General features: G+C 50.2%; 1 protein-coding gene and 1 long non-coding RNA gene across 6 annotated transcripts in view; one reads left to right on the forward strand and one right to left on the reverse strand.

Annotated features, from left to right (window-relative positions):
- Positions 1-262: 262 nt before the first annotated feature.
- On the forward strand, positions 263-5,804 carry LOC144332793 (uncharacterized). 2 transcript variants are annotated; one of them, XR_013400904.1, is made up of 3 exons: positions 263-699; positions 879-993; positions 2,125-5,804. It is a non-coding gene; the product is annotated as an uncharacterized LOC144332793 (long non-coding RNA). The 2 variants fall into 2 exon arrangements; XR_013400905.1 differs by lacking the exon at positions 879-993 and having other exon boundaries at positions 478-699.
- An 11,300-nt stretch (positions 5,805-17,104) lies between these two features.
- LOC144329480 (SH3 domain and tetratricopeptide repeat-containing protein 1-like) overlaps positions 17,105-25,416 on the reverse strand; it is a 65,356-nt gene continuing 57,044 nt past the window's right edge. For 2 of the 4 annotated variants that reach the window (XM_077953639.1, XM_077953637.1), the window contains exon 4: positions 17,105-17,332. In XM_077953639.1, the coding sequence (XP_077809765.1) occupies positions 17,225-17,332 (108 nt within the window). In that variant the 3' untranslated portion in view covers positions 17,105-17,224. Of the gene's footprint in view, positions 17,336-25,416 lie in introns of all 4 variants that reach the window. The other 2 variants (XM_077953638.1, XM_077953636.1) reach the window with 1 other exon arrangement.

The raw sequence follows: 25,416 nt of genomic DNA on the forward strand, positions 1-25,416 counted from the left end.
TCCTGGTTCCCATCTGTGAGATAAGGGCCATGAGATGGCCTAGAAGGTTCAGACTGTGGAGATTGAATGGATCTGCCCACTCCTGGGAAGCCTCGAGTCTAACTCGACTTGGGCTGGTTTTACGGAGATGTCGGCAGCGCTGTCCTCACGGGTCACTGGCAGGGGCTCTGGCACCGTCCCCGTCAGGTGTCTCATGATCAGCCCAGCTTGCCCATCTTAGAAGCTGCTGGTCGTGTTCTCGTTCCTGTTGTTTGTTGCTTAGGTTCTGTTCATGTGGAGACCTAGGAAGTTCCACAGTGAGAGGAGAGCTGCTGAGCCGCCTTCCTGCCTGGACGCCAGCCCCACAGAGGACCGTGACTGCTTGAGGTTGGCTTCTGCCCCCGGCGTCACCTGTGGACGCAGTGGTAGTTTCTAAGCTCCTGGGGCACACAGCACGGTTGTGTGGATCCACAGGACACTCTGGCGTTCAAGCTCGTGCCTCCCGGAGGAGAGGACCCTGTGGGCGCTGATGCTGGGAGCTGGCCGAGAGTCCAGTGCGTAAGACTCCCTGTGACGTGCACAGCTGCCATCTGCGCAGCCCCTCCTGATACCAAGATGGTCGTGCGATAAACGCACAAAGCGCATCTCCAGCAAAAGGCCGCAGAGTTTCCACATCCAGGATATCTACCGCGGTGGCTTTTTGGTGTTAATACGATGAATGTGAGCAGCAGGTGGCCTGCGTTCTGGGGGGGTGTGACTGTGCCACTGCAGTTTTGTTCTCATGTCTTGATGAGCATGAACGGCTCCTGACGAGGGTAGGTAGGGATGCTGGGACCGGAGACTCTGCGGGATTGTAGCTTCAGGAACAAAAGAGGTTTTCTCTCTTGCAAACCCTTCAGGGAGGAAGTTCCAGGCTGGTGACTACTCCATGAGGTATTTGGGGATCCAAGTTCCTTCCAGACCCCTGCTTTGCGTTCCCAAGGACACGGCTGTCCTTGCTGTGGTTGGGACTGGGTGAGTGCCACGCTGGCAGAGTGGGGTGTGGGTGTGAGGCTTAGGGTGAGAGTGGCCATGATTTGCCTAATCTACATAATGACAGGGAGCTGGGAGTAAAGTGTAGCCATGGTCTGGAGGACGGATGTTGGTGAAGGACTGGCTGCACTCACTGCAGCTGGCCCAGGGATGGGGAAGGATGGCTGATCATGCCACTCAACGGTGCCTGGTTCTTTCAGATTTGACCTTCTTATGGATTTTCTGCTATAAAGAGGAGAGAGCCTGTGGTTCTAGGCCAAGCATCTCACTCATCTCAAAACATCTTATATCCCTTAGCCAACATTTATGTCAAGTTTTAGAAGTCCTACAAACTGGCAAGCATTTCTCAATCTGGTTTAACCATTGGATTTTATATCTGTGTCTGCATCTCTATTTACATCTATGTGGTTATTTGACACTCTGTAGTACATTTGTAATAGGTTCTATTCGTTGGAAGTTACTTTCAGCAAACCCTTGCTGCTGCTAGAATTTTCAAGGTTGCAAGTAGAAAGGAGAGAATAAAAACCACATCTTCTCTAATTTTAAAATGTGTTGTTCCTCAAATCACACCAGAAGTACAAATATTACAAATTACAAAAGCAGCCAGAATCAAGAGATTTCTGGGTGATTCTGGCTAATCAGCAGTATTTGCTGAGGTGTGTGAAGCAGAGCAACACACCAAGAAGCCCTGGATGGGGGAGAGTTGGGAGGCCAGGCTGTGACTCCAGAGGTGCTGTTGCCTCAGGGAGAGGAGCTAGATGCAGAGAGGATAAATGGCCGCAGGTGCGACCACCGCCGTCCTTGCTGCGGTACGGGGGCCTTTGTACGGGGGCGTTTGTATGGGGGCCTTTGTATGGGGTCCTTTGTGAGCTGGGTTATGAACCAGGTGAAGGTCGTGCAGGCGTCAGAAAATCGAGGCCAGACATGACGGGTGGAGGCTTGGTGGAGGTGAGGAGCCAGACAGCCTCGCTAAATGTGCAGTGGCTCACTGCAGACAGCGTCCATCAGTCGCTAGACAGGCTTGATCTTCAGCCCCTACGACAGCTGCCTTTATCCTGTCTGCCTCCACCTTCTGAGGCCTATAGGCATCTCAAATGTGTGTTTCTTAAACAGATTTGGATGAGTTGCTTTCTGCACAACACACCTGGACAGACGGAGGCTGGTTCTCCACAATGGCACCAGGGACTTGGCGGAGACTGGCGGGACAGAGGCACAGCACCAGCTCCCTGGGAGAAGGCAGTGCCTGCGGGATGGAGGAAAGAAGAGGCACACAGTGCTGAGGTGTGAACTCTAGTTTGCTCTTAGACATGACACACATGCTTTCTGGAGGTTTCCACGAAGCACCGTTAAAGCCACCAGTGTGGACAGGTCCTAAGATCAGGAGACCCAGAACATACGTGTATTTGAAATCCTTCATGTGCTGCAATCTCTTCAAAGAGGACCACAAGTCATCTCTAATAATGTTGTCAAATTAATTTTTTAATAAGTGCCATGGCTTTTTTTTTTTTTTTTTTTTTTTTGTGGGGTAGGGCTGGTCTGTGACAGTAAAACAGATGCAGTGGCACAGCTGGTGGGTGTTGGTTCTGGGCCCCAGTTAGGCAGTTGTATGAAAACAAACCAAAAAGTCTCCACAGTGGTATGAACCGAAACACCTGGATTACGTGTTTTCATGTATTTAACATAAATGCACACATTTGTATTCTAAACACACATTTTTCTATATGTAATAAAATTCACACCTTTAAGTATTTAGCATAGAAACAGCTGTGCAGCATCTTCTCCATGCCCGCAGACACCCGGATGTTCTGAGTGGAAACCGCACTGCTGTGGACTTTGTGAGTGGTGAGCCGTGCACAGATATGTGCTGTGTTTGCTGTGTCCGCTGACGCAAGCCCTGGTCAGTCCTGTTTCAGGTGGATGTTTTCCCTTGTAGTTCCCTTCTCTTGTTCTGTTGTAAGTTCAGTAAACTCGGGACCAATGGTGAGAGTAGGCGTAGAGGAGCACGGTGTCGGCAATTAAGGAAAATCCACGCCAGACCTTGCAGAAGGAGGAGGCGTGTGGAGTTCCAATGCCTGTGTGAGCCATGACTGGTGAGGGTCTCTGGGTAGCAGCTCATCTGGGCTACTTGGAAATGCAGATTCCTGGGCACAGACCTGAGAGGCCCTGGAGTGACCACCCTCCAGGGATTCCGCCCAAACTTGGCCATCTTGTCTTTTGGCAGATCACCCGTGCCCAGCTGTCTCATTGAGATGCCCGGCTATCACAGTTATCTGCACAGCTGGTGTGGGTGTGCCGATGGGTGTACGGGACTGGCCTGTCTTCCTTTCTCCCCCTGTGAAGTGTTTGAAGGTCTGTTATCCTACCCTGTTCTCTCCCTGTCCTCAGTGGGCAAGCAGGAGGTTCATTTTCACTTGCAGATGAGGAAAATTCTTAAAGTCTCATAAAGCAGGGAGGATCATCTTCAGAATCTTCTTTGTTGCAATCAGCTCTGATATTTTCAGTTGGAAAGACTTTTCCTCAAACACTTTGCATTCGTTCTGTATGAGAAGTGCTGTAGACTTTCCTGTTGTTTTAGTAATTAGGATCTGTTCTGTTGTCCATTACAAACGTATATATTTTCATTCTGAGACACGCTGAGTCAGTCTTTGCAGTCCAGAGGGATTTCATGTGCATTCATAGAAGCTTCCATCAGAAACCACATGCCAAATAGCTGTGGACATACAACCTGCTTGTGACTTTGGGAATTGCCAAAGTCAAATTCTCTCTCGATTTGAGGCTTTAGGAGCTTTAGAAATCTTGAAATTATAAAATGAAGATGTGACAAAATTAAGTGTATGTCAAACAAAAGAGATACTATACTGCGGGTTTTAAGGGCTGTGGTACATTATTTGGTTATCTTTAAGGATGTCGTGTTCCACCCAAGTTACAAATACATGAAATTTAAATATAAGGTGACCCCTTCAGAACATCCTGGATTTGGTCTTGATCTTCTGCCCTTGAAAATGAGATTTTTTTTTTTCTTGAAAATGTAATTCTTTTTTTTTTTTTCTTGAAAATGTGATGGTCTTAAACTGTGTGTCTAGACCATCTCATCTGAATTGCTTTGGAAACATCTGCACGGGCATCTTTCTATTCTTGGGTATAGAGAGAACGACATCATTATGCTTTAAAATAGCAAAAGTCCCGTAGAGCAGTTTTTCTTAAACTAATGAGCTATTGTTGGAAATCAGGGTGTGTAGCAAGTTATAGAATCTCTCAGTGAAAGTGATTATTTAAAATAGAAATCTTAGTTTTTAAAATAAAATGCTAATAGAGAACCTTTTGTTCACAAGAATCTAAAATGTTACGTCTTTGTTTAGAATTTAAGGATAGTAATTTGCTTCTGAGATCTTTAACTACGGGTTATCAATGTTTTATATATATGCATGTATGGATATATATATGTAAGGTATATAAAACGAAAATAAGCATGCATGTATTTACATTTATATACCCTTCTATAATGTGTATACTTCTAGTCACACAGAGGTCTAAGTGACTATGACTTTATTTGATGACCAAGAGGATAATTAAATAATTTTCCTGCTCTTAGCCTTGCTTTTGCATCTGATCAGGGACCCTGCGAAGTGTGCCTCCCATGTTCCAGGCCTCACACAGCCCGTGCCAGGTTTTGGAAGCAGGAGTTTGTCTGCAGCCACTTCGGGAAGCAGGTGGTTGCCAGGATTGCCTAGAGCTCCAGGCTGTCTCCAGTCCAAGCCTCCCTGGGTAGAAGCTGCCCCACTAGGGGCCTGGACATGGATGTTGGGGCCTGGAGCCAGGGACTGCTCCGGAAGAAGCGCTCCTGTCACTGCTGGGCATGAGAACCGAGGACAGGAGGTGGAACCAGCCTCGGGCCAGTGCACGGCCTCCCGGGAGTGCTTGCGGGAAGCCCCAACCACCCTTTCCTGACTCCAAAGCCAGCACCAAACTGTGAGATCCCCTTGGCCCACCCCTCAGGTTCCTAAAATGGTTAGGGTTTCCTGGGCTGTGAATTTTTAAGTCTAGGCTAAAAAGTCCTGGGACAGACTCACTGGGTTCTTCATGTAGAAACGACGAGGGTGCTGGTGACTCAGAGCAGGCACTGCACCTCACTCCAGGGTCCTTTGCGCCAGGTGGAAACGAGCGTGTGGGTCACACAGAGTCCCTGTATCCTCGCTCCAGGCATTGCTCTTTGGTTTCTTAATTAATAAGCCTTGATAATGAAAATGTGTTCTCCCCAGAGTAGAGTTTCCGGTTACGGAGGCTCACCTGTAAATGCCGTGCCAGGTCACATATGCTGAGATCTGGGCCAGGTCCTGCTTCCTGCCCATGGCCAAGGCAGGTGCTTCATTTGGGAGGTGACCCAGAGGGACATCTGAGAGGCCTGCCTGTCCCCGAAGGATGAAGCCGCTGGCCTTCACACTCTGCTCCGGCCTCCATCAGCTCCCTGCTATCTGCAAACTGCCTGCTTTTATGTTGCCATCGTTGGAGATATGTTAGGAACTTCGTATGGAGAAACCCCCTTAGGACGAGCAGATCGTGGAAAGGTGGGAACCAGGGCTGGGAGGGTGGTGACCACGGCCAAAATGAGAACCGCGGTGGGCTGGGAGGTCCATCTTCTGTCTAAAATGTTTTTTAAAATAGTGTCTCAGGAGCATGAGAGGGCAGGCCACAGACGAGGAGAACGTATCTGTAAAAGACTCATCTGATAAAGGCTGTTATCCAAACCGTGCAAGGAACTCTCAAAACAAGAAAATGAACAACCTGATTAAAAATGGAGAAAAGACCTGGACAGATACCCCAACAAAGAAGATACACAGATGGCAAATCTACACGTGGAAAGATGGCCCGTGTCTTATGTCATAGGGCGAGGCGCCACTGCACACCCACCAGCCTGGTCAATACTGGAACTCCGACACGACCGTGAGCTGGTGGATGTGTGGGTGTCAGGACCGTCACTCGTCGCTGGGGGAAGTGGGGCAGCTGCTGTGGGAGGCAGCGTGGCGGTTTTCCATGGAACTAAGCACTCCGACCACAGGAGCAATGACAGTCCTGGACGTTCACTCAGAGGAGCTGAAAATTTACTTCCACGAGGAAATGTGCACACAGATGTTGACAGCAGCTTTATAGCTTTATTTACAATTGCCAAAACTAGAAAGCAACCAAGATGTGCTTCAGTAAGTGAACGGATAAACTGTGTTACGTCAGAAACTGGGATATTATTCAGCACTAAAAAGAACTGGACCACTAAGCCATGAAAAGACACGGATCTTAAACGCATGTTGCTAAGTGAGTCTCCAATCTGGAAAGGCTGCCTGCTGTGTGAGTCCAACCGCAGGGCAGTCTGGAAAAGGCAAAGCTGTGGAGACAGTAAAATGGCCAGCGGCTGCCAGGGGTTGGGGAAGGGAGGGATGAATAGGAGGAGCATAGGGGGATGTGTAGGTTGGGGAAGCAACTCCGGATGGGGCTTTCATGGGGGATCCATGCCGTTCCATGTCTGTGAAACCCACAGAGTGAGCAGCAGCAGGCCGAGCCCTCATGTGAGCTGTGGACTCTGGGTGGTGGTGCCGCGTTGATGCGGGTCTGTCGGTCATACAGAAGTGTGCTGCTCCGGTGGGGGCAGGAGAATGATGGAGACTCTGCCTGTGCTGGGGAAGGAGATATGTGAGGACTCTGTACTTTCCTCCTGATTTGGCTTTGAACTGAAAACTGCTTTTAAAAACGTCTATTGAAAAGGCAAACAAGAAAGAATGCTAGCCAAAGAGTGCTAGCCAGATAGCATCTGTGTGAGGGTGTGGCCTGTGTTCTACGTTCAGGATTTCCGTGTTAGAATACACATATCTGAATTACTCAGAAGTTAAACCTTTGCATTAAGTAACTCACTACAAAGTTACAGTATCAGCTTGAGCACTGCCAGGATAGCCAGGATCCTGTATCCTGACCAGCTTCTCCCCTTACAGGTGCAGTGACACCCACAGCCGCACCCCAGTGAGCAGCAGGGCTGGGACCAGGAGTCAGGCTTTGGGGGGCGGAGAGGAAGTGAGATCTGTAAGCCCATGGCAGGGAGGAGCCCATGGCAGGGAGCCGGCATGGATGATTTTTTTTTTTTTTTTTTTTGGCTAGTTTTCCTTATCACTGAGGCCTTCTTAGACTTGGGGAGTCGGGAGTCCCCACTTTCGGGCACCTCAGAAACCAAAGACTGCTCCTAATTCTCATGTTCCAGATGCCTCAGGGGGAGGTACCTGGGTTGTTGGGTACAGTTCATTATTTGCTGCTCGGTGGAATTTGCCCCCAGCATTTCTGGTGGTTTTTAAGAGCTGATGCTTGAGCTGCTTAAAATCACACATGGATATTGATTTACCTGTAAAAGTTAAGAATGGAATTTTGAGTTCAAAGGTTTGTGAAAATGTTCAAGTTTGTGTACTAATTATATACGTTACATTTCTGGAAATATCTAAAAGTCCAGGATTTATATTAAACACTTCTCTTGATTTTTGTAATACCTACCTCTCATATTTCCATTTGGATAATAGATGTCAGAGGGCTTAAATTTTGAGTGCCTGAATTCACTGAATTTAAGACTTCTTACCTCAAATGTAATTAATCTGAATGTAGCCAACAGTATTATAAGTTTTGATTAAAATATATATATAAGCACATATCCATGAGCATGCAGATGGGGGCAACATATTAAACCATGGAAGTAGAATTAGTGTTCTTTGTTTTCTGAGAAGACAAATTTTTAAAAAACCAAGGGGTCTTACAACTTTTTAGTTTCCAACTTATTTACCCTAACGTGAAAGTTTGGCAGGAGAAGATTGACAGCAGCAGAAGAGTAGATCCTGGGCAAGTGTAGGCTCTGGGAACAGCGGGGTGAGTGCTGGAAGGAGCTGGCTGGAGGCAGAGCAGGGAGGTGCTCAGACAGGTCAGGATGGCCTCAGGGAACGCGGCTCAGTGAGAAAGGGTTCATATTTCCTGGAGAGCCCTTGTCTCTGCCCATGGAAAACCCAGACTCCTTCCAACTGGGATGTGCATCTCATGTAAAAGTTACTACTCCCAGAAAGGAAGCCAGTGGATATAGAATTTTTTTTTGTATGCAGAAATTACTTTAAATTTGTTTTTAATCTTATCCTTTTCTTCCCCCATCTTAGTGTCTAGTGACTTCCTGCAGGTAACGTACACATCTTAGGAGAGCGCTGTATTTCAGTTGCTGTTGGCTCTGATGTGACTTTGTGGTGTCAGAGGTTCTGCCCAGAGCGAGGCGCTCTCTGCTGAGCGTTGCTTGTTGAAGGCCCGTGTGGAAACTTTGCCTGTAAGCTCGTCGACCCCAGCAGTCTTGGTTCAGAAACCTTTGGACTTGCTGAGACTTCACAGGGCCTGCTAAACTTTCTTGCGTGACCTTTTCGTTTTAGTGTTCCCTATTAATTCAGATGTTTTCCAGAAGGTAAGTAAGCTGCTGAATGCAGGGTGGGGGGGTGTCCTCCATTAGCCCTGGGGAGAAGCATCGCTGTTTCTCCGGGTGGAGCTTCCCTCCCACCATGGTGTGCTCCAAGATGGAGTAGGGTTCTTTGGCAGAAGTAACCGTCAAAGGCCCGCCTCTCAGCGGCAGTGTGGCTGTGGGTGTGCGGCCTCGCGGCCATACGGGCCCCTCCCTGTCAATGGCACCAAGGAGAGGAGCAGGGGGAGGCCTGGGATCTGTGCTTCCCAGACTGTGTCGTCCGTTTGTAACTAGACGTGCAGAGAAAATGTTGGAGATAAGCAGGCGACAGTGTCTGTCCCTAATGAGCTCAGGCGTGCCGTCTGAAATGGCCCCCTTCCCAGGCTGGCTGTGCCAGCTGGGCGCCCAGGCCTGACCTCCCGCCAGAACAGAGGCCCCGTGTATGTGGTGGGGGGAGGGTGGGGGTGAGGGTCTTGCTTTATTGCGATATCCAACGCCACGGGGGGTCAGCGATTGAGTTCAGAAACCTCAAACCTCAGCAGTGCAGACTTTGGACATGACCCGTCCAGCCCTGGGGCTCTTTCTCTGAATTTCCTTCCATGGCATCCTCATCCCAGAGGCTCCTGTCCCCGCACGGCTGTTGGCAGCTTCACAGCTTCCTCTGCCTCCCCTCCCAGGCCCTGGTGTGGCTGGGGCAGCTGGTGGCTGTGCAGACCCCACAGCCAGTAGGTGGTTGGTGCCAATGGCTTGGGTCTGGGTTACCTGAGCCAAGGACTCCAGTGCACGGCTGAGCTCACCTTGAATGGCTGGATTGGAAGGCCTTGGGTTGTAGAGAGGCAACCAGAAGATTGCGGATTGAAGGACAATCTGCAAAGGAGAAGGGGAAATAGGTGTGCTGGATGGGCAACTGGAGAAGTCTGTGCAGAGCCTGGGACCCGGTACAGATGCAGAGCTGGCATGGGGAATCCGGTGACACGGCCACCGTGGAAGTGGACAAAGTCAAATGCTTCAGACCGACATGGAGGGGCTGGTCTAAAACGATCCTCCTTTTCCTTTAATCGTAGCATCTGCTGGCTTACGGGGTGGGGGAATGAGATCTGTGGTGGCAGCGAGGAGAGACAGGGATTTTAATTAAACCCCTCTTTCTGGGAGAGGGGAGTAGCCGTCTCTATAGGACGGTGAGTATTGTCACCTCAGGCAGCTCAGGCTGCTGCAACGAAACACCATTGACTGAGTGGCTTATGAACAACAGAAATTTGTTTCTCGTAGTTTTAGAGGCTGGAAGGCGGGATCAGGGTGCCGTACGGGTGGGTTCTGGTGTGGGCCCCTTCCTGGTTCACACACACCTTCTCTCCGGCCCTGACACAGTGGGAGGGTGACAGATTTGCTGGGCTCCTTGTCTGAGGCACAAACTCCATTCATGGGGCTCCAGCCTCGGGAACTCATCACCTCGCAAAGACCTCCTGACAGCATCGCACTGAGGGTGAGGATTTCAACCTGTGTTTTGGGGGACAGGCAGGCGGTTCATAACCGTCAGCCTCTTTGTGTATTTCTGACTCAACATTGAGTCTGCATTGGGCTGTCCAGGGGACAGAGCCTATGTGGACACTGAGCGAGGTCAGAGCTGCAAGCATGTACACATCGGGGGTAGGGGAGCTGCCAGGGCTGTGAGAAGGGGGTTTCAGCGTCAATCAGAGCTGCTTTCCTGGTAAATGTACTCATAAGCTATCCTGGCAACATTTGCTTTTCATGAAGAGTCGGTCAGGCAGGGCAGCAGGCAATGTTGCCAGAAGCTTAGAACTGATGGGCAGCAGAGAAGGGGGGCAGAAGCCATGACCTTGGGGTGGTCAGCAGTGCCAGGTGTCTGCCCTCCAGGCCTCACACCTGTGACTGCAGAGACTGAGCCGACCGGGGCTTGCCGGCCAGTGTGACTCTCATGCAGGTGATTATCGGGGTGTGCTTTCTATGTAATGTTCCCTCAACCCTATCCCCACCCTTCCAGTTTCTGTGCCTAGCAGAAATCATGCTGCTCTCCTTGAAGAAGCATTGAGTTTCCTGTGGAGGTGTAGGAAGAGCACGATTTGGCTCACGTCAAAATACTTTGCAGTGAAGCTGCACGGAAGAGGATTTTAGGCTTCCATTTGACGTTTCAGACAATGCCTGAGTGTTACAGGATCCTCTTGCTTGTTAAAAAAGCACCAGATGAGAAAGGCTACTGGTTAATAAGGGACACTTTTTACATTAGCACAGAGAGGGTGGCTTGAGATAAATTCAGTGTAACGTAGGTGTGTTTGTAAGCCGTGAAAGGGACCATCTCTCTGCTGGCGACATATGTTTTCTGGTATGGATTTTGTTCTGAAAAAGGATGACTGGCATTCGGTAGAATCATTCCAAAATTCACCTGGAAGGCATCCACATGGTGCCTTGTTTTCTCCTGACATTCTGGGCACCACGAGGAATTATTCTTGTCTTCAGCACTAGCAGGAGACTTTTCCTGAACACCTGCTCCTCTTTGGAGTTGTGGGTGCGAAGGGGTCAGAGTGACCCCGTCTTCATGGAGCTTTCGGACACCATGGGGACTGTGTGGCACGATGTCGGGCTTGGGTGGGATGGAGGCTTTCCCCAGAAAACAGCTGCCGATTCCAGGGCGGCCCTCGACCCCTCCTCCCTCTGTTCCTCCAGGTCATGTCTGAATTAAGGCTGTTCTATCATAGCGGGGGTGTCATGTTAACTGGAAGTGTGCTTTTGTAAATAAATTAATGGTACATTTGCCAAGGACAGCGAGATGTGATTTGATGAATCCAGTGTGGAAAAGGAGAAGGGGCTTGGCGGGGTGGGGACATGTGTGATGGCAGCAGAAAGGAGCAGCCATGAAGGCTGGTGGGATGGAGGGGTCGCGCCCGCATTTCCATGGGGTCTGTCGATGTTTGTGCCACTAGACCTGAACCTCTGTCTCCACTTCTAAAACCTGCATGGTGAGGAAGCCCCTGATGGGCCTGAGTTGTTACTTCCCATGGCCATTGCTGGGAAGGGCCCCAGACGCCTCTCCTGGCCGGTGACGGCCCCGGGACTAGACACTGGCTTCGTCCTGACCTCTGCGAGGGGCTTGGGCTCCACACACAGCAGGTACCTGCGCATGCCTTTGGACGTGAGATGTTGGCGCTTGGCTTGGAGGCCACCGCGATCTGGTTGTGGTGAGGACTGGCTCATCCTTTGGGGAGAGAGCACCTGCCCGGGGGCTTCTCTGAGGTGCATAGCCCTGCAGTGCCCTCACAGGATGCCCTGTCCTGCGGGGACTTCCTGCCACTCCCCTGGACCCTCAGGTGTGGAAGCCAAGTGTGGTGTGTGTGTGTCCCGGGTGGGGGTGCTGAGGACACCACGTGCCTGCTCGTGCGAAGACCCGAGGCACTGCATGGGCTCATTTCCAGGGGCCTGTTGGCATCTGGGGGCCTGTGGGTGTCTTTCCACTGGCAGGAAATAATGGGTGGCCCATGTTACCTTTTTTGTCTTTTTTTTTTTTTTTTTTTTTTTTTTTGCCAAAAAGCCCTAATGCCAACGTTGCAGTCCCGCTGTGGGAACCACCCATCTCAGGCTCACTGGCCCTTCTGTTTCTGGGCTGTTGCAGTGTTGTGTTGGGATAACTGTGTTAACTTCGTTTGAGTTTTCTTCCTGTTCCTTTGGAATAAGTGTCGATAGTTTGTGCTGCTTGTTCACCCCAGAGGCAAGGGTGTCCTTTAGGCCTGGCAGAGCACAGCGGTGCAGGGAGGTGCTGGGCCTCGGCCTCCCTTGTCCGCAGCCTCCCTTGTCCGCAGCCTCCCTTGTCCGCAGCCTCCCTTGTCCGCAGCCTCCCTTGTCCGCAGCCCTCACTGCACGTCTGCTCTTCGCTCCTCGTGCACACGGCCGGGGTCACGGGCTGCTCACTCTGCTGTTTGAGATCCTCTGAAAAGGAGATCCACTGAAGGGAGATTGGGGGTGTGCGGCTGATTTTCAATAGGAGGAAATGACGGTAACAGAATGAGCAATGCCTAGCACTTAGTCTCAGGCCTGAGAAATTGTGTTTTAGAAGCAAGGTATCCTCAACTCCGGTTTTCTTCAAATTAAATCTTTTAAAGGGTCCACAAATAACAAATAGTTAAAGCCTAAAACTATGTAACAGAGGGCCTAGAGCCCAAGCCACTGCCACCTCTGATTCCAAGACACCTCAGCAACTTGGTCCTCTTCCTCAGAGAACCCCGCTTCTGCTCCTCCCTCCACGCTCCTCTTCCTCCCCCTGCCCCTCCCTTTCCCTTGGACAGCCCTCCCCTTCCCCTACTTCCTCGGACAGCTTTCTTCCTCTTCTTCTCCCTGCCTGTCCTTGGGCAACCTCCTTGGAACTCCAGTTGAAATTCCCTGGTCTGTGGGGCCGCCCATTTGACAGACGAGCATGCTGAGGCCAAGGCACAAGTGAGTGACTCAGACCTGCCCAGAGGCTGACCCAGAGGCCGTACCAACGGGTTGTCCCTAATGCAAGAGAAGCAATGATGCGGCTTCACTGATCTCCAGGGAAAGCAGGTCGATAACAGGTTATAAACATGGGAACATTTTGGAAAAGCCGTCGTCCACCTGTCAGCTCCATCTCTCTTGCCCGGAAGATGTAGGGAGAACCTGCCTTCAGCCCACCCTCATCCCGTAACAGGACAGAGGACAAGGGCAGAGACCCAAGTCCTGTCAGTGCCCTCAGGAAACCCCCGTTTCCTCCTCATGGTGGAAGTGGAAACCATCCCGCTGGATGATCTTCCCGGGGAGACCCTCCACCCTCAAAGCGAGGAATCTGGTGTGAGCGCACACACATTCTTGGTGCCATCACTTTCTGCAGCTGAACACTGTGTACGTGGCCCATTATTCTTGCTAGTCCGGTGTTACTGGGTCCTGGGAGTTTCTGTGGGCTGATGGCAAGTGTTTACCATTGTGTTTAGAGAGAACAGAACTTTTTTGTGTCGAAATCAGATGATAACCATTGCCATGTGATTCCTTGGGTTGATTGGGGCGGGGGATGCTCAAGTTTTTTCTGAGGTCTAAGTGCTTGTTTGAGACAGTCTCACTTTGTCACCCAGGCTGGAGTGCAGTGGTGCGATCTTCGCTCGCTGCAACCTTTGCCTCCTGTGTCAAGCAGTTCTCCCTGCCTCAGCCTCCCGAGTAGCTGGGATTATAGGTGTGTGCCACCACGCTTGGCTAATTACAAAAATTTCTAATACAAGAAGGGTTTTGCTGTATTGGCCAGGCTGGTCTCGAACTCCTTACCTCAAGAGATTGGCCCACCTTGGCCTCCTAAAATGCTGGGATTACAGGCTTGAGCCACTGTGCCCGGCCCAATCCTGACATCTTTTAAAGCTGCCTTCATGTACCAAAAGGCAGTCTATGTTTGAAAATCAGCCTTGTTGAAGAGCCTAAGAGGAGAGGGATATACTTCAGCTAGGTAAATAACTATGCATATGTTAAAAATATGAGCCAAAATCTATCCCAAATATTAACTCTTCTGCTTTGTGTTTTATATCCATTAATGGTTATTCTTTCAGTATTAAAGATTCTTTTGATAATTGTGGACAAATTACTATTAAAACTCAGCTGCATTTGTAACACTTTAAAGAACTAACTGATGACATTATTTTTCTCGGAGGCATTTTGGATAGTTATATAATTGTTTATCTCTTTGCCAGAAATCTTTTTTTTTTTTTTCCAGAGCAGAAACCTGAAAAGAAACATTCCTTTGCATTAAGTGCTATTTCACTGTGTGACAATCAAGTTTTGAATGTGAGAACAAGATCATCGTGTATTTTTGGGATAATTCTTGCTTAATAGTGATAATGCTAAGTGTTAAAATTATGGAACAGTTTGTTTCTTTGAAAATTACTATTTGCCTGCTCACCAGATGGGAGCTGATGAGAATGTGGATGTAAAAATTAAATTGTATTTAGCTTGTATAAAAGAAGTTTAAAAAAGCTTTTTTGTTTTGTGCTACTACTGAAGTTGCTTAGCTGTGGAAATGAGGTGATTGCAGGCACCTAGAATTTGATCTCCTTCACTTCCACGATGGGAAGAAATTCTCCAAGAAGCACAGGAATCTGACTTTCTGATATTGAGACTCCTAGGCGTCAAGCCCCATGGAAGGGGTGGTGATTACATGAGCGTTGGCGTTGATGTGGGCATCCTCCAAGCCGGACGCAGGGAGCAGGGAAGGGCAGAAAGAACAGGCCCCTCAGGAGCCATGAGAAAATAAAGTGTTGGCAGCAGTGGTGAGGGTTGGTGTCAGGGGCCAGGAAGAGGTGGCGAAGGGGGAGCATGTGCCTCAAGGCAGCCCTGGAACCCGCAGCCCCTGCAGTGAGGTCTGATCTGCAGGGGACATGGACGGCCAAGCGGCAAGGCCCACAGACAGCCTGGACTCTGCTGCCTCAGAACTCTGGTGGACGTTGCAAACGGCCCCACAGGGTTGCAGTGCACATTCCTCGGACAGAAAGAAGACGCTTGGAACTGTTCCCGGCACGAAGCCAGTGCCCTGTGAACAGTGGCTGCTGCTGTCGTGACTGAGTGCCGTCCAACTGGGGACATTTGCTCTGCTCAGTTCACTGCCTTCAACAAGCTTGACGCATTGAACGAGGGCTCAGTCGATAATGTACTCTGTAAATACTCTCTCCCGGCTAGAGTGAGCAAAGCCCAGGGAGCGGGTGGTTCTTCAGTATTACTCAGGTGTTTGTGGCAGGGCCAGCTGTGCGGCTGCCAGAGCGAATGTGACCAGGAAGCCTCTGTCTCCCCGAGGTGGTCAGCGATCCTGTTACATGTGCCATAGGCAGAAGGTGGGCACTGCTGGGGAACTTGCTCATGTTCCTGTTTTCTGATTGGAAATTCAAGGTTTCTGAGCATCCTACTTCGAATTTGTACATTGCTGAGACTTGTACACATTTCAACGCTTGTTTTTCTCTGCTTTTCAGATCTATACAACCTGGCGTTTGGCCGTGGCTTCCAGGACAGGCTGGATGCAGAGTGAAGTCCTCTCCTCACTGTCAATGTTTGAAGATGTCTTCTTGTATAAACTTCGTATTTCTTGAGACTTTCAATTAGGTTTTTACTTAACTGGACTTGTAAAATTGCCATGCACATAACTCTACCAGTTACAATCTTGAGCTAACATGGGTTTTTGGTTTTTGGTTTTTGGTTTTACTTTGATGAATGTTTAACATTTGCATGCTGGATGTGGGGGTGGAGGTCATTTATCTGCTTTTCATTGCCTTCTTGGTTATACTTAGTGACTTTCAGGTAAGGTGTGGAAGGCGTGGTACAGGGTGAATTGCAGGCCGCACTGTGGCGCCGTGGAGGACAGGTGCGGGCTGCAGTGGTGTGCACAGTGGATGAGAGACAAGAGGAGACTTCCATCCTTGAGGGAAACACACAACAATTTAAAAAACTGATCGTCTAGCTTACATGAGGTCCAACAAATTCAGTTTGCAAAGTTTAACTTCCAAGTTAATTTAGTAATTTTTCCCCTAAGTCATTAATTTAGTAGCTTATGTTTAAATATATTTCTTTTGTCTAAAGGAGGCCATAAATTTTAAAATGAATGACTAAACATGTAATAATTTAGGCATACAGCACCTGAAGGGAAAACTGCCAGTATGCTACAATATTGGATACAGATGCTTTTAAAAAATATAATGTAGCATTCTTACAATGCATGTGCTCTTAGCGTGTAACTTGGTGGGTAGTTTTGAACTATATTTGTGGGAATGTGTATCTTGAATACTTGAGGCTACCACTGCAGATGTGTGTGTGAGATGTATAAATACTGAATGTTATTCTCCCTTCCCTTAAATGGAAAACATTAGCTCCCTTTTATTTTCATTTTTATTTTTAATTTTTTGAAGTGGACTCTTGCTCTCGTTGCCCAGGCTGGAGTGCAATGGAACAATCTCGGCCCACTGCAATTTCTGCTTCCCGGGTTGAAGTGATTCTCCTCTCTCAGCCTCCTGAGTAGCTGGGACTACAGGCACCCGCCACCACGCCCAGCTAATTTTTGTATTTTTATTAGAGATGGAGTTTTGCCATATTGGCCAGGCTGGTCTTAAACTCCTGACTTCAGGTGATCTGCCCACCCCGACCTCCCAAAGTGCTGGGATTACAGGCGTGAGTCACCGTGCCCAGCCAGCTCCCTTCTGTAATGATTTTTTATACAGTTGTTTTTGCTTTTTGTTTTTTTGAGACGGGGTCTCACTGTCACCCAAGCTGGAGTGCAGTGATGCAAATCTAGGCTGACTGCAGCCTTCACCTCCTGGGCTCAGGTGATCCTCCCACCTCAGCTTCCTGAGTAGCTGGGAATAGACACATGTCACCACGCCCAGCTAATTTTTTTTTTTTTTTTTTGTATTTTTAGTAGAGACAGGGTTTTGCCATGTTTTCCAGGCTGGTCTCGAGCTCCTGGGCTCAAGCGATCTGCCCGCCTCAGCCTCCCAAACTGCTGGGATTACAGGCGTGAGCACCACATCTGGCCCATTTTTTTTTTTCCCCTTCCAGGATTAGAAGTCGACTTTCAGAAAACCCTTCAACCTTGCAAACTTAATTTTCCATAACAATATGCCTCTAGGATAAAAACAAGACAGAAAGAAAGTATGTGTGGACTGCAATTAAAAATTTTCTACACAGCATAGCTTAGGAGAGTTGACATTTACAAAGAGCAGGAGGCCCCTTCAGTGCCTTCTAGGCATTGGGAATGGCGGTCTGTGGGCGACCCTAACGTGTGCGGCATCCTGAGACTTGATCGTGGTGCTCACGCTTTTCCCGAGGGCCCACCGGGAGTACCAGAGACTCTTCTTCTGCAGTCGGCCAGCCAGGCAGCAGCTGCTGGAGAAGGAACAAACAGTAAAAGACAGATGTACACGGTGTTGTTGTGGCAGAGAGGTTAAAACCAGGCTCACTCTGTTCTTACAGTTTTAAAAAAAACTAATAATGAAGTCCTTGAATATGTATTGCATTTCAGGATTTTAAAGCAGTTATGGGTGTGTCTGTGTGTCTCTCTAGCTCCCGTTCGGGTGCTCCCTGTGAAGAGAGCTCAGAGACGCCACCTTTCCTTGCTGAGGTGACAGGGTCTGGAGAGGTGTGAACCCCGTGGTGAGGGGGGTGACTGACCTGGGGGGAGGCTGGGTCAGCGGTGGGGATCCACCCCCACTACACGTTTCTGTAGGGAATCCACAGTTCTAAGTCTTTATGATATGGGTAACATGAACCTGGAAGAGGTGTTATTTTTTAAGAAGTAAGTGCCATGCTCTTTTTTCCTCATACTTCCCCATGTTTAAGCAGCATTGAAGGATAAGGCACTAGTAGCATGTTGGTTTGGAAACAATCTTGTTGGTTATTTTACCTTGAATCCGATACTAAGGTTGCCTGGTAACAGAAGTTTTCCTTTAACAACATGGAACTCTGTTGAATCTGTTGCCCCATTGGCTGAGCAGTCTGAAGTCAGTGCCCTGGCAGCTAAAGAGGCCTTAGAGGAAGGCCTTGGAGGAAGCCGCTGGATGGGCAGGAGGCACCCCCCTTGATTGAGGGAGAGAGGTGCAGTTTGCAGGGACCCCACGTGGCACTTGTGGCTCTCTCCTGCCCCCTGCTGGCTGCCAAGCAGCCTCGCCACAGTGTGCCTCAGCGTGAATGTTCACGGGGCAGGCCAAGGCTTTTGTTGCAGAAACACTGACTTCAGAAACCGCAGGCTGTGTGTGTTGAGCATGGCAAGAAAGACTTACGTGTGTCTTAAACCTCTTGAACAAAGCAAGTTGATGTTTCAAATGCATCTCCAAGGCTAATGACTTTGCTATGGTCAATATTCAGGAGCAAATAGGGTTTGATGAAATAGAAGCACAGGAGTGGCAAGTGAGGTGCTTGTGCCCCGTATGACTAAGCAATGTCCTGGCCGTTCCACACCATGGCCTCTGAGCAGCCAGCGTGCAGATACTGGGTCAATTTAGATGGGACTCCTGGAGCTGTCGGCCGTCCGGGAGAAGTACGAGGAGTTGTGCCTATGATCATGGTTCCCGCTACTGTGTCTAGCAATGTGCCGCGTTCCGATTTCAGCATCAGGGCAGACACAGCCCTGAACACTATCACTGAGGTAAGTCCCAGTGCGCCCCGCCAGGTGGGCGCCCGCTGACGCTAACCCGATGGCCCCGGCCATTATTATCTACCAGTGCGCTAGAAACAGCCTTTTACAAATACCCTGAATGAGAGCTTCTCGTTCTTTTCTCCCCCCTGGAAAAGTAGGTTTTTAGACTGAACATTTTTGATCTCACTCCCAAAAAAGTTTTATCGCCTCTTCTGTGTGGCCACCGGCCCGGACTTAGCGTGGCCAAGACCCCAGATGTGCCCGTGAGTACCTGCAGCGCTGAGGATGGCTGGGCCGCAGTCTCCTGTGATTGCACCAGCATTAAAATCCGCTTTTTTTTTTTTTTTTAAATGTTGAGCCTAAATTTTCTTTGAGCCTCCAATTCCCATTATGAGGAACCCCTACCTTGATGCTGAGGGTAGAAATTGAACTGAATGTTTTATAATTGTAGTCATTGTCCTGAACGCACCACTGCATTTGTTATCTCTTTGGTCTTGGCTGTTGACCTCATTTTCCCCTTTGTAAACTGGGGATGTTAAATTACATCTAAGGCAATATTGGGACTAGTTTAGTTTTTTTGCCAAGAGACAATACTGAAACATACTCTTCTGTTTGTTTTTTTCTTTGTGAGACAAGGTCTTACTCTGTCACCCAGGCTTGAGTGCAGTGGTGTGATCTCGGCTCACTGCAGCCTCAACCTCCTGGGCTCAGGTGATCCTCCCACCTCAGCCTCCCGAGTACCTGGGACCACAGGCACATACCGCTATTCTGGGCTAAAAGAAATATATGCCTATCCTCATGTTTGTGTGTCACACTTGGTGATTCACGTGGGAATCTGAAGATCCGTACCTAACGCAGGAAGCATTTCATTTTTTTTTAAACTTGATGTCTAAAATTTTCCAGAAATTCTCAAGTTTTGATTTTTCTTGTGCGACTTAGTTCTCACGAATATTTTTCAAAGTTTTTTTTTTTTTTGTAAACCCTTGGCATGCAACTTATTTTGAGCACTGGTAATTAAAATAACAAGATTTTAACATACAGCTCAAATGGTTAGAAATGCTTAGCACTCATTTCTTGCTTTTCTGAGTGTCTTAAACTTTCTTCACTTTCTTTGTGAAGGAAACCTGCCCAGGTTTTCCCGTGTTCACTGGCTTTGGGGGCAACTTTCACCTTATTTTTGGCAGTCACTAATCTCTGATCTAGACATTGCTTCTGTAATCCTGGTGACGGGCGTCACGGCTTTGCTGCTGTGGGTCCAGCCCGGCTCTGGGCTGACCTTCACGCTGGGAACGTGAACATGAGTGTCTGTTTCACAGAGGGGGGATTCCAGCATGGCTTTCACTGCTCTTTCACCAGCTTTAGCTGGATTTTTGAGTCTGTGAAAGTTGGGTATGCAATGGGAGGGATTGAAGCTTCTTTTTTCCCTAATCGTTACCTAATTGGCGCTTGCCCAGAGGGAATGGGTGGGGAATTTGAGAGCAGTCACTGCAGTTAGCTGAGCATCTGAAGATGTGGGACAAAGCTGGTGTTGATCTCCCTGTGACACTTTATTTTCAAGTTTCCACACAAAGCATAGATGCTTGTGGTATGTGATGTACACTTTCATTCAGGAAGAAAATCTCTCTTTAATTCCAGCGTCCTCTGCTATAAATAACTTTTTTTTTTTTTAGATTGTAAATATGTAACAAATGTGTAGGGTCAAAATTTCAAAACCAAAACACATGAGGCAAACACCCCACAAATGGTCAGTTCCACCCGCTTTGAGGGACTGTGTGATTTTATTATGCGATTGTTTTAAATTCAGTTTTTCATTCATTCGAGTTTCTGAAAGCTAGGTTAAATAATTTTGTTTTCTTTCTTTTTTTTTTTTTTTTTTTTTTTTTTTTTTTTTTTTTTTTTGGAGACAGGGCCTCACTCTGTTTCCCAGGCTGGAGTGCAGTGGTGAAATCATGATTCACTGCAGCCTCGACCTCCCAGGCTTAGGTGATCCTCCCACCTCAGCCGCCTGAGTAGCTGGGACTATACGTGCATGCCACCGTGCGTGGCTAATTTTTTGTATTTCTACAGAGACGAGGTCTCCCTGTGTTGCCTGGGCTGGTCTCGAACTTCTGGGCTCAAGCAATCCCCCTGTCTTGGCCTCTCAAAGCACGGCGGTTACAGGGATGAGCCACTGTGTCGGACCTTAAGTTAACTGATTACAATAGAGAAAGAACTGGAGCGTGTAGTTAGTTGAGCCTCCCGTTGGCCAGGCAGAGCCACCTTAGTGTGTTTGTGTGTGTCCTCATTGCCCTTCTGATCCTGAGCTCCGAGGAATGAGGCTGTCTTGGGAGTGCTGTGGTTCTAGTCTCGTGATGGGTGAGTGACGCCGGCTGAGCTGATCGAGGTCACCCTGGCAAATGCTGCAGCTGCTCAGGAGCCGGGGCAGGGACGAGAAAGCCGCCGAGGATCGATCCCTCTGTGGACCCCTGAAGGGAGAGGGACCGAGATGTGGACATGGCAGCTGTTTTCTTCAGAGCCCTGTTTACTGACGGCCAAACAGGGTGAATCCTGAGAAGGTTTGAATTTGGGTCTGAACTGGGCTCGTCTGGCCGTAGAACAGGAGCTGGTGGCGAACTCAAAAAATGAGGGCATGAGGCAACTTGACGTGGGTGACTCCAGGTCACTCCAGCCACTGTCCTGAAGCCGTCAGAGGCTGAGGACGTGTGGGAGTGAGCGTCTCTTCCCTGTCTGGCCACACACCCTCTGTGACCCGTGACTCCTGACCTAGCCCTCGGCAGCATTTATGTTTGGGGTCTGTGGATGGCTCCAGTTGTTCAGTCAATTTGGTGATTCTCATGGGGTGATTGTGCCCCAGGGGATGTTTGCACCGTCCAGGGAGGTTTCTGGTTAGAATTGGGAGAAGGGATGCTTCCAGCACCTGGGACTGGAGACAAGGGACGCTGCGGAAAGTTCCTCCAAGCACAGGGCGAGCTCCATAGTAGGCGTCTGGCTCAGGACGTGGCCATGTTGCGCTTCAGAAGTCCTGGGCGGATCTGATGTGGTGAAGTCGTCATCTGCTTTGGACACGTGCGTCCTCATCCTCATCCTCACTGATGATTTGCTTCTTGCCAGCATTGATGCTTAGCTGACGCCATAGCCCCTCAGAATCTATGCGGTGCTGGCGAGTGGGTCTTCCGGGCAGAACAGAATGAATGGAATATCTCAGAGCAGGTGTTACACATTCTCAGGATGTGGCTGCAGGGATTTTCGGTTGCACTCTTCATTCCTTAGCGCTGGCTGGTGCATTACTCTGTCCTGTAAGCTTGATCAGGTCACATCAGAAACACAGTAGGTGGGTGCCATGCTGCTGTCAGGTGTCGTGAAGGTGGCGGTGACCACAGCCTTGTAATTCCTTGTCATAGTGGCCCCACCACAGACCCAGGGGCCCGGCTGTGTTTGGTCTTGAGAGTTTTATGCTTTTCTGGGCAGGGTCTCCCCTGTCTTGAAGCTTCCCTGCCCTTTTTTGGAGACTGATGGAAGGGAAGAGGGGAGAGAGGATTTGCAGCAATGTGGCCATTCCCACAGATTTCAATGTGGAGTTAAGGAGCTGGGACCCCCCCACCTGCCCTCTTGTGTGCCTCAGGCCCCTCCTGGCCCCAGGTCACCCACAGCCTCTGGCTTCCAGCAAGGGCTTCTTGGAGAAGCAGCCAGCTCCCCGCAGCCAGTCTTGGTCCAGCCAGTCTTGGTCAGTCCTGAGCTAGGGTATTCCACAGTAAAGGAGTGACGTCACCTCTCTGAAAAGCATAAGGAGCCCCGCATGTGGTGGTCCTGAGGGGGCCACATCCTGGGCACCAGGCCAGTGAGTATCCCCAGATGAGTGTTTCTGGCTGGGAAGCAGGCTGGCATTCGGATTGAAGTCCTGCAAAGACTGCCATGGCCAGAGCCTGTACAGAGCAGCCCAAGAGCTGGGCATATGCTGGGCCTGGGTGGATGTGGAGGCTGTGCCATGGGGGCACGGGGGCCCCTGCTCACAGCTCACCTCGTGGTCACCCAGCACTGACCCACCCACCTTACCCTCCTACCCACCACACTGTGAACTCACCTGCCACGGATCTCTACTCACTGTCCAAAGCCCTCTGCCCACACACGGGCTCCTGGCCTTGGGATGCTTTGGGTTGCACCAGGGCTGCAGAGCCTGGGTCGCTCACTGCCCAACTCTCCTGGGGAGATGTGGGCCCCGCCCTATGTCCCAACAGTAGCATTTCTGCAGCAGATGTGGGGATATTCACAGGAAGAGGGACACATCCAAGTCCATAAATAGTTGGTTTTGCCACCAAGTGGATGACAAAACACCTTGCTGTGTGGGGCCGCTTGGAGGTGGGAACAGTGGGCGTGTGGACCTGTCCGGCTGTTACCTTGGTTAACACCCTGAGGTGGAGTCTGAAAAACCCCGGTGCACACAAGCTTGAGAACTGCTCCCATTTCTGACACCAGAGCCCATTTCCCAGTGGAACCCCAGAGCAGCAACTCAGGTTCTTGCTCGCGTGTGTGGCTTTGTGTGCGGCTTCCCGCAGGAGAGCAGAGATGCGGCCCGGGGCTGAGTGTGGCCCCCCGGTTATCCAGCTGCCTGCCTCCTTCCCTGCCTGCACGTGGAGGCCGCCTCTGCACGATGATGGCGGTCACTTGGTGTGGTCCTTACAGCTGTGGGCCCCATCCCACTCATCCTTGCCTGCCTGCAGAAAGCTACAGGACTGGCTTTGCCTTTAAACGTCCTGACCGCCCTGGCCTCCCTTACCCACAATGAGATGCCGAGAGCTGAGCTGTCCCGCTCGTGACTAACTCGCCACTGCCTGCAACCTGCTCTGCTGCTTGCCTCACACCCACCCTGCTGTGCTGCCTGCAGGCCTCCCCTTTCATGAGGACCTGGGCTGTGCCCAGGCAGCCCCGTGTCACTGAGGCCTGTCCTGCTCCCACATGACCTCCAGAGCTCCCCTGGGCCCCTTTACTCGCACGAACGGGCTTTCCCTGGTGACTGAGGCCCTTCCTGTCGCTTCCTGGACCTCAGCGCAGGCCCTGGGGCTGGCAGGTGAGCACCCAGCACCCCCGCTAACCGCTTGGCCCTGCTGCTTCATGCTTACAAGAGCACGTGTGACATGGCCAAGGCATGAGGCCACCACCAGGAGCTTTGCATCCCCCGTGTGTGGTGCCAGCCACGATTAGCAACAATGTCCCGGGGACAGAAATAAGCCTGGGCACGGACACTGGCCTGAATGCTGTTGTCCAGGTAAGAGAACCCCGTTTCCTCCCATTGCTTTCTTTCCTTTATTTTAGCAACTTGTTTCTTCTGTGCTAAGAATGAGCCAGATTTATTATTACTCTTTCCCCCCAACCCTTTGCTAGCTTGGCTTTATGTCGGTCATACTGGCCAGAACAGGGTAAATTTTTAGCTTCTCTGCCTTAGGGAGAGCCTGTCTTTATTGATTGAAAGTGAGATGATATATCCAGTCCTTGGGGTCCCGTTTCTATGCCACCTAGACTAGGGGAGCGTTAGCACCATTTCTGTGGAGCCGGCCTCTCCTGCCTGCGTTGACGAGCGAGGCTGCAGGGCCAGCTGCGGGAGCCTGCAGGAAGGGGTTTGAGTGCCTGGTACCTACGAGCTCTGGGACAGAGCCGTGCCCACTGGGGGCCGCTGCCTGGAACCATAGCCTTCCTGGTGAGATGAGAGAGGTTCTTTAGAGAGCTGAAATCATGCCCTCCTCGGCAGGCAGCTTCACCAACATGTGCTGTGGGGGGAGTGGATTCTGCCGGTCATGGGCATGGTGCTGACACCCGCATGGTGGCCCCTCCAGTCCCTGATAAGCTGATCCACCTCTATGGTCAGGTAGTTCCACAGGCCTTTGCTGCAGAGAGGGTCCTCACTCAGCTGCAGACGGGATGGCGGCCACCTTGGCACGTTGGGGTCACGTCAGTGGCTTGGCTGCCTGGCGCCTCCTGGAGAGCAGCCGCTGGCCTTTACCTTAGATGTTCACATCCAAAAGGGCTCCAGAGTTTGTGGTGAAAACTCCCAGCCCTGTTGAAGACTCCTTAGTTCAGCGTGGCACAGAACCTCGGAAAACAGTAGTTCTGCTCCGGGTTCTTCCTTCAGAACTGAGTTCCAGTGCAGGGAAGGGAGCAGAGGGGCCATGAGGTCAGCTGAAGCCTCCTGTGCCTCCCACTTGAGCTGAGGGCCATCTCTCTCCTGGGCTTTTCCCTGTTGCGTTCCCTAGTGCTATGCTGGCCTTGCCGAGGCTGGCCCCGGCTGGTTTCCTGGACTTCCTTGGGCCCCACGCTTGACTCCTGTTCGTTGAATGCCATTAGGGTCCGGTCATCACTGGCTTCACTCTCCTTCAGCACCTTGTAGATGTCCACACGTGCTTCCACCCTCGCACCCCGCAGGTGGTGCAGCATTACCCCGGCCAGCCAATTTTTTGGTCAGACACTGTTTATCAGGCCGTCATAGGAGATTCCATAGAAAGGCCACAGGTCGAAGAGGCTATTACTCCCAATATCCCAGGGGCCGTGGCTCTACACCCCTCCTGTGATATTGTTAATATCCTAGGGAAGAGAGGATTATACTACACCCAATATCGCAGGGGGTGTACCCCCACCCAGTGATATTGTTCTTAATGTAATCCACCCCCCACCACCAGGGATATCGTTCTTAATATCCAGGGGAAGACAGGATAACATTATGCCCAATATTGCAGGACAGTGTATACACCCTCTGTGATGATGTTCCTAGTATCCAAAGGTAGAGACGATGATATTACTGGCCATATCGCAGGGGGTGTACACCCTTCTGGGATGTTGTTTT

Source organism: Macaca mulatta, chromosome 11, assembly GCF_049350105.2.
Source record: "Macaca mulatta isolate MMU2019108-1 chromosome 11, T2T-MMU8v2.0, whole genome shotgun sequence".
Classification (NCBI taxonomy): Eukaryota; Metazoa; Chordata; class Mammalia; order Primates; family Cercopithecidae; genus Macaca; species Macaca mulatta.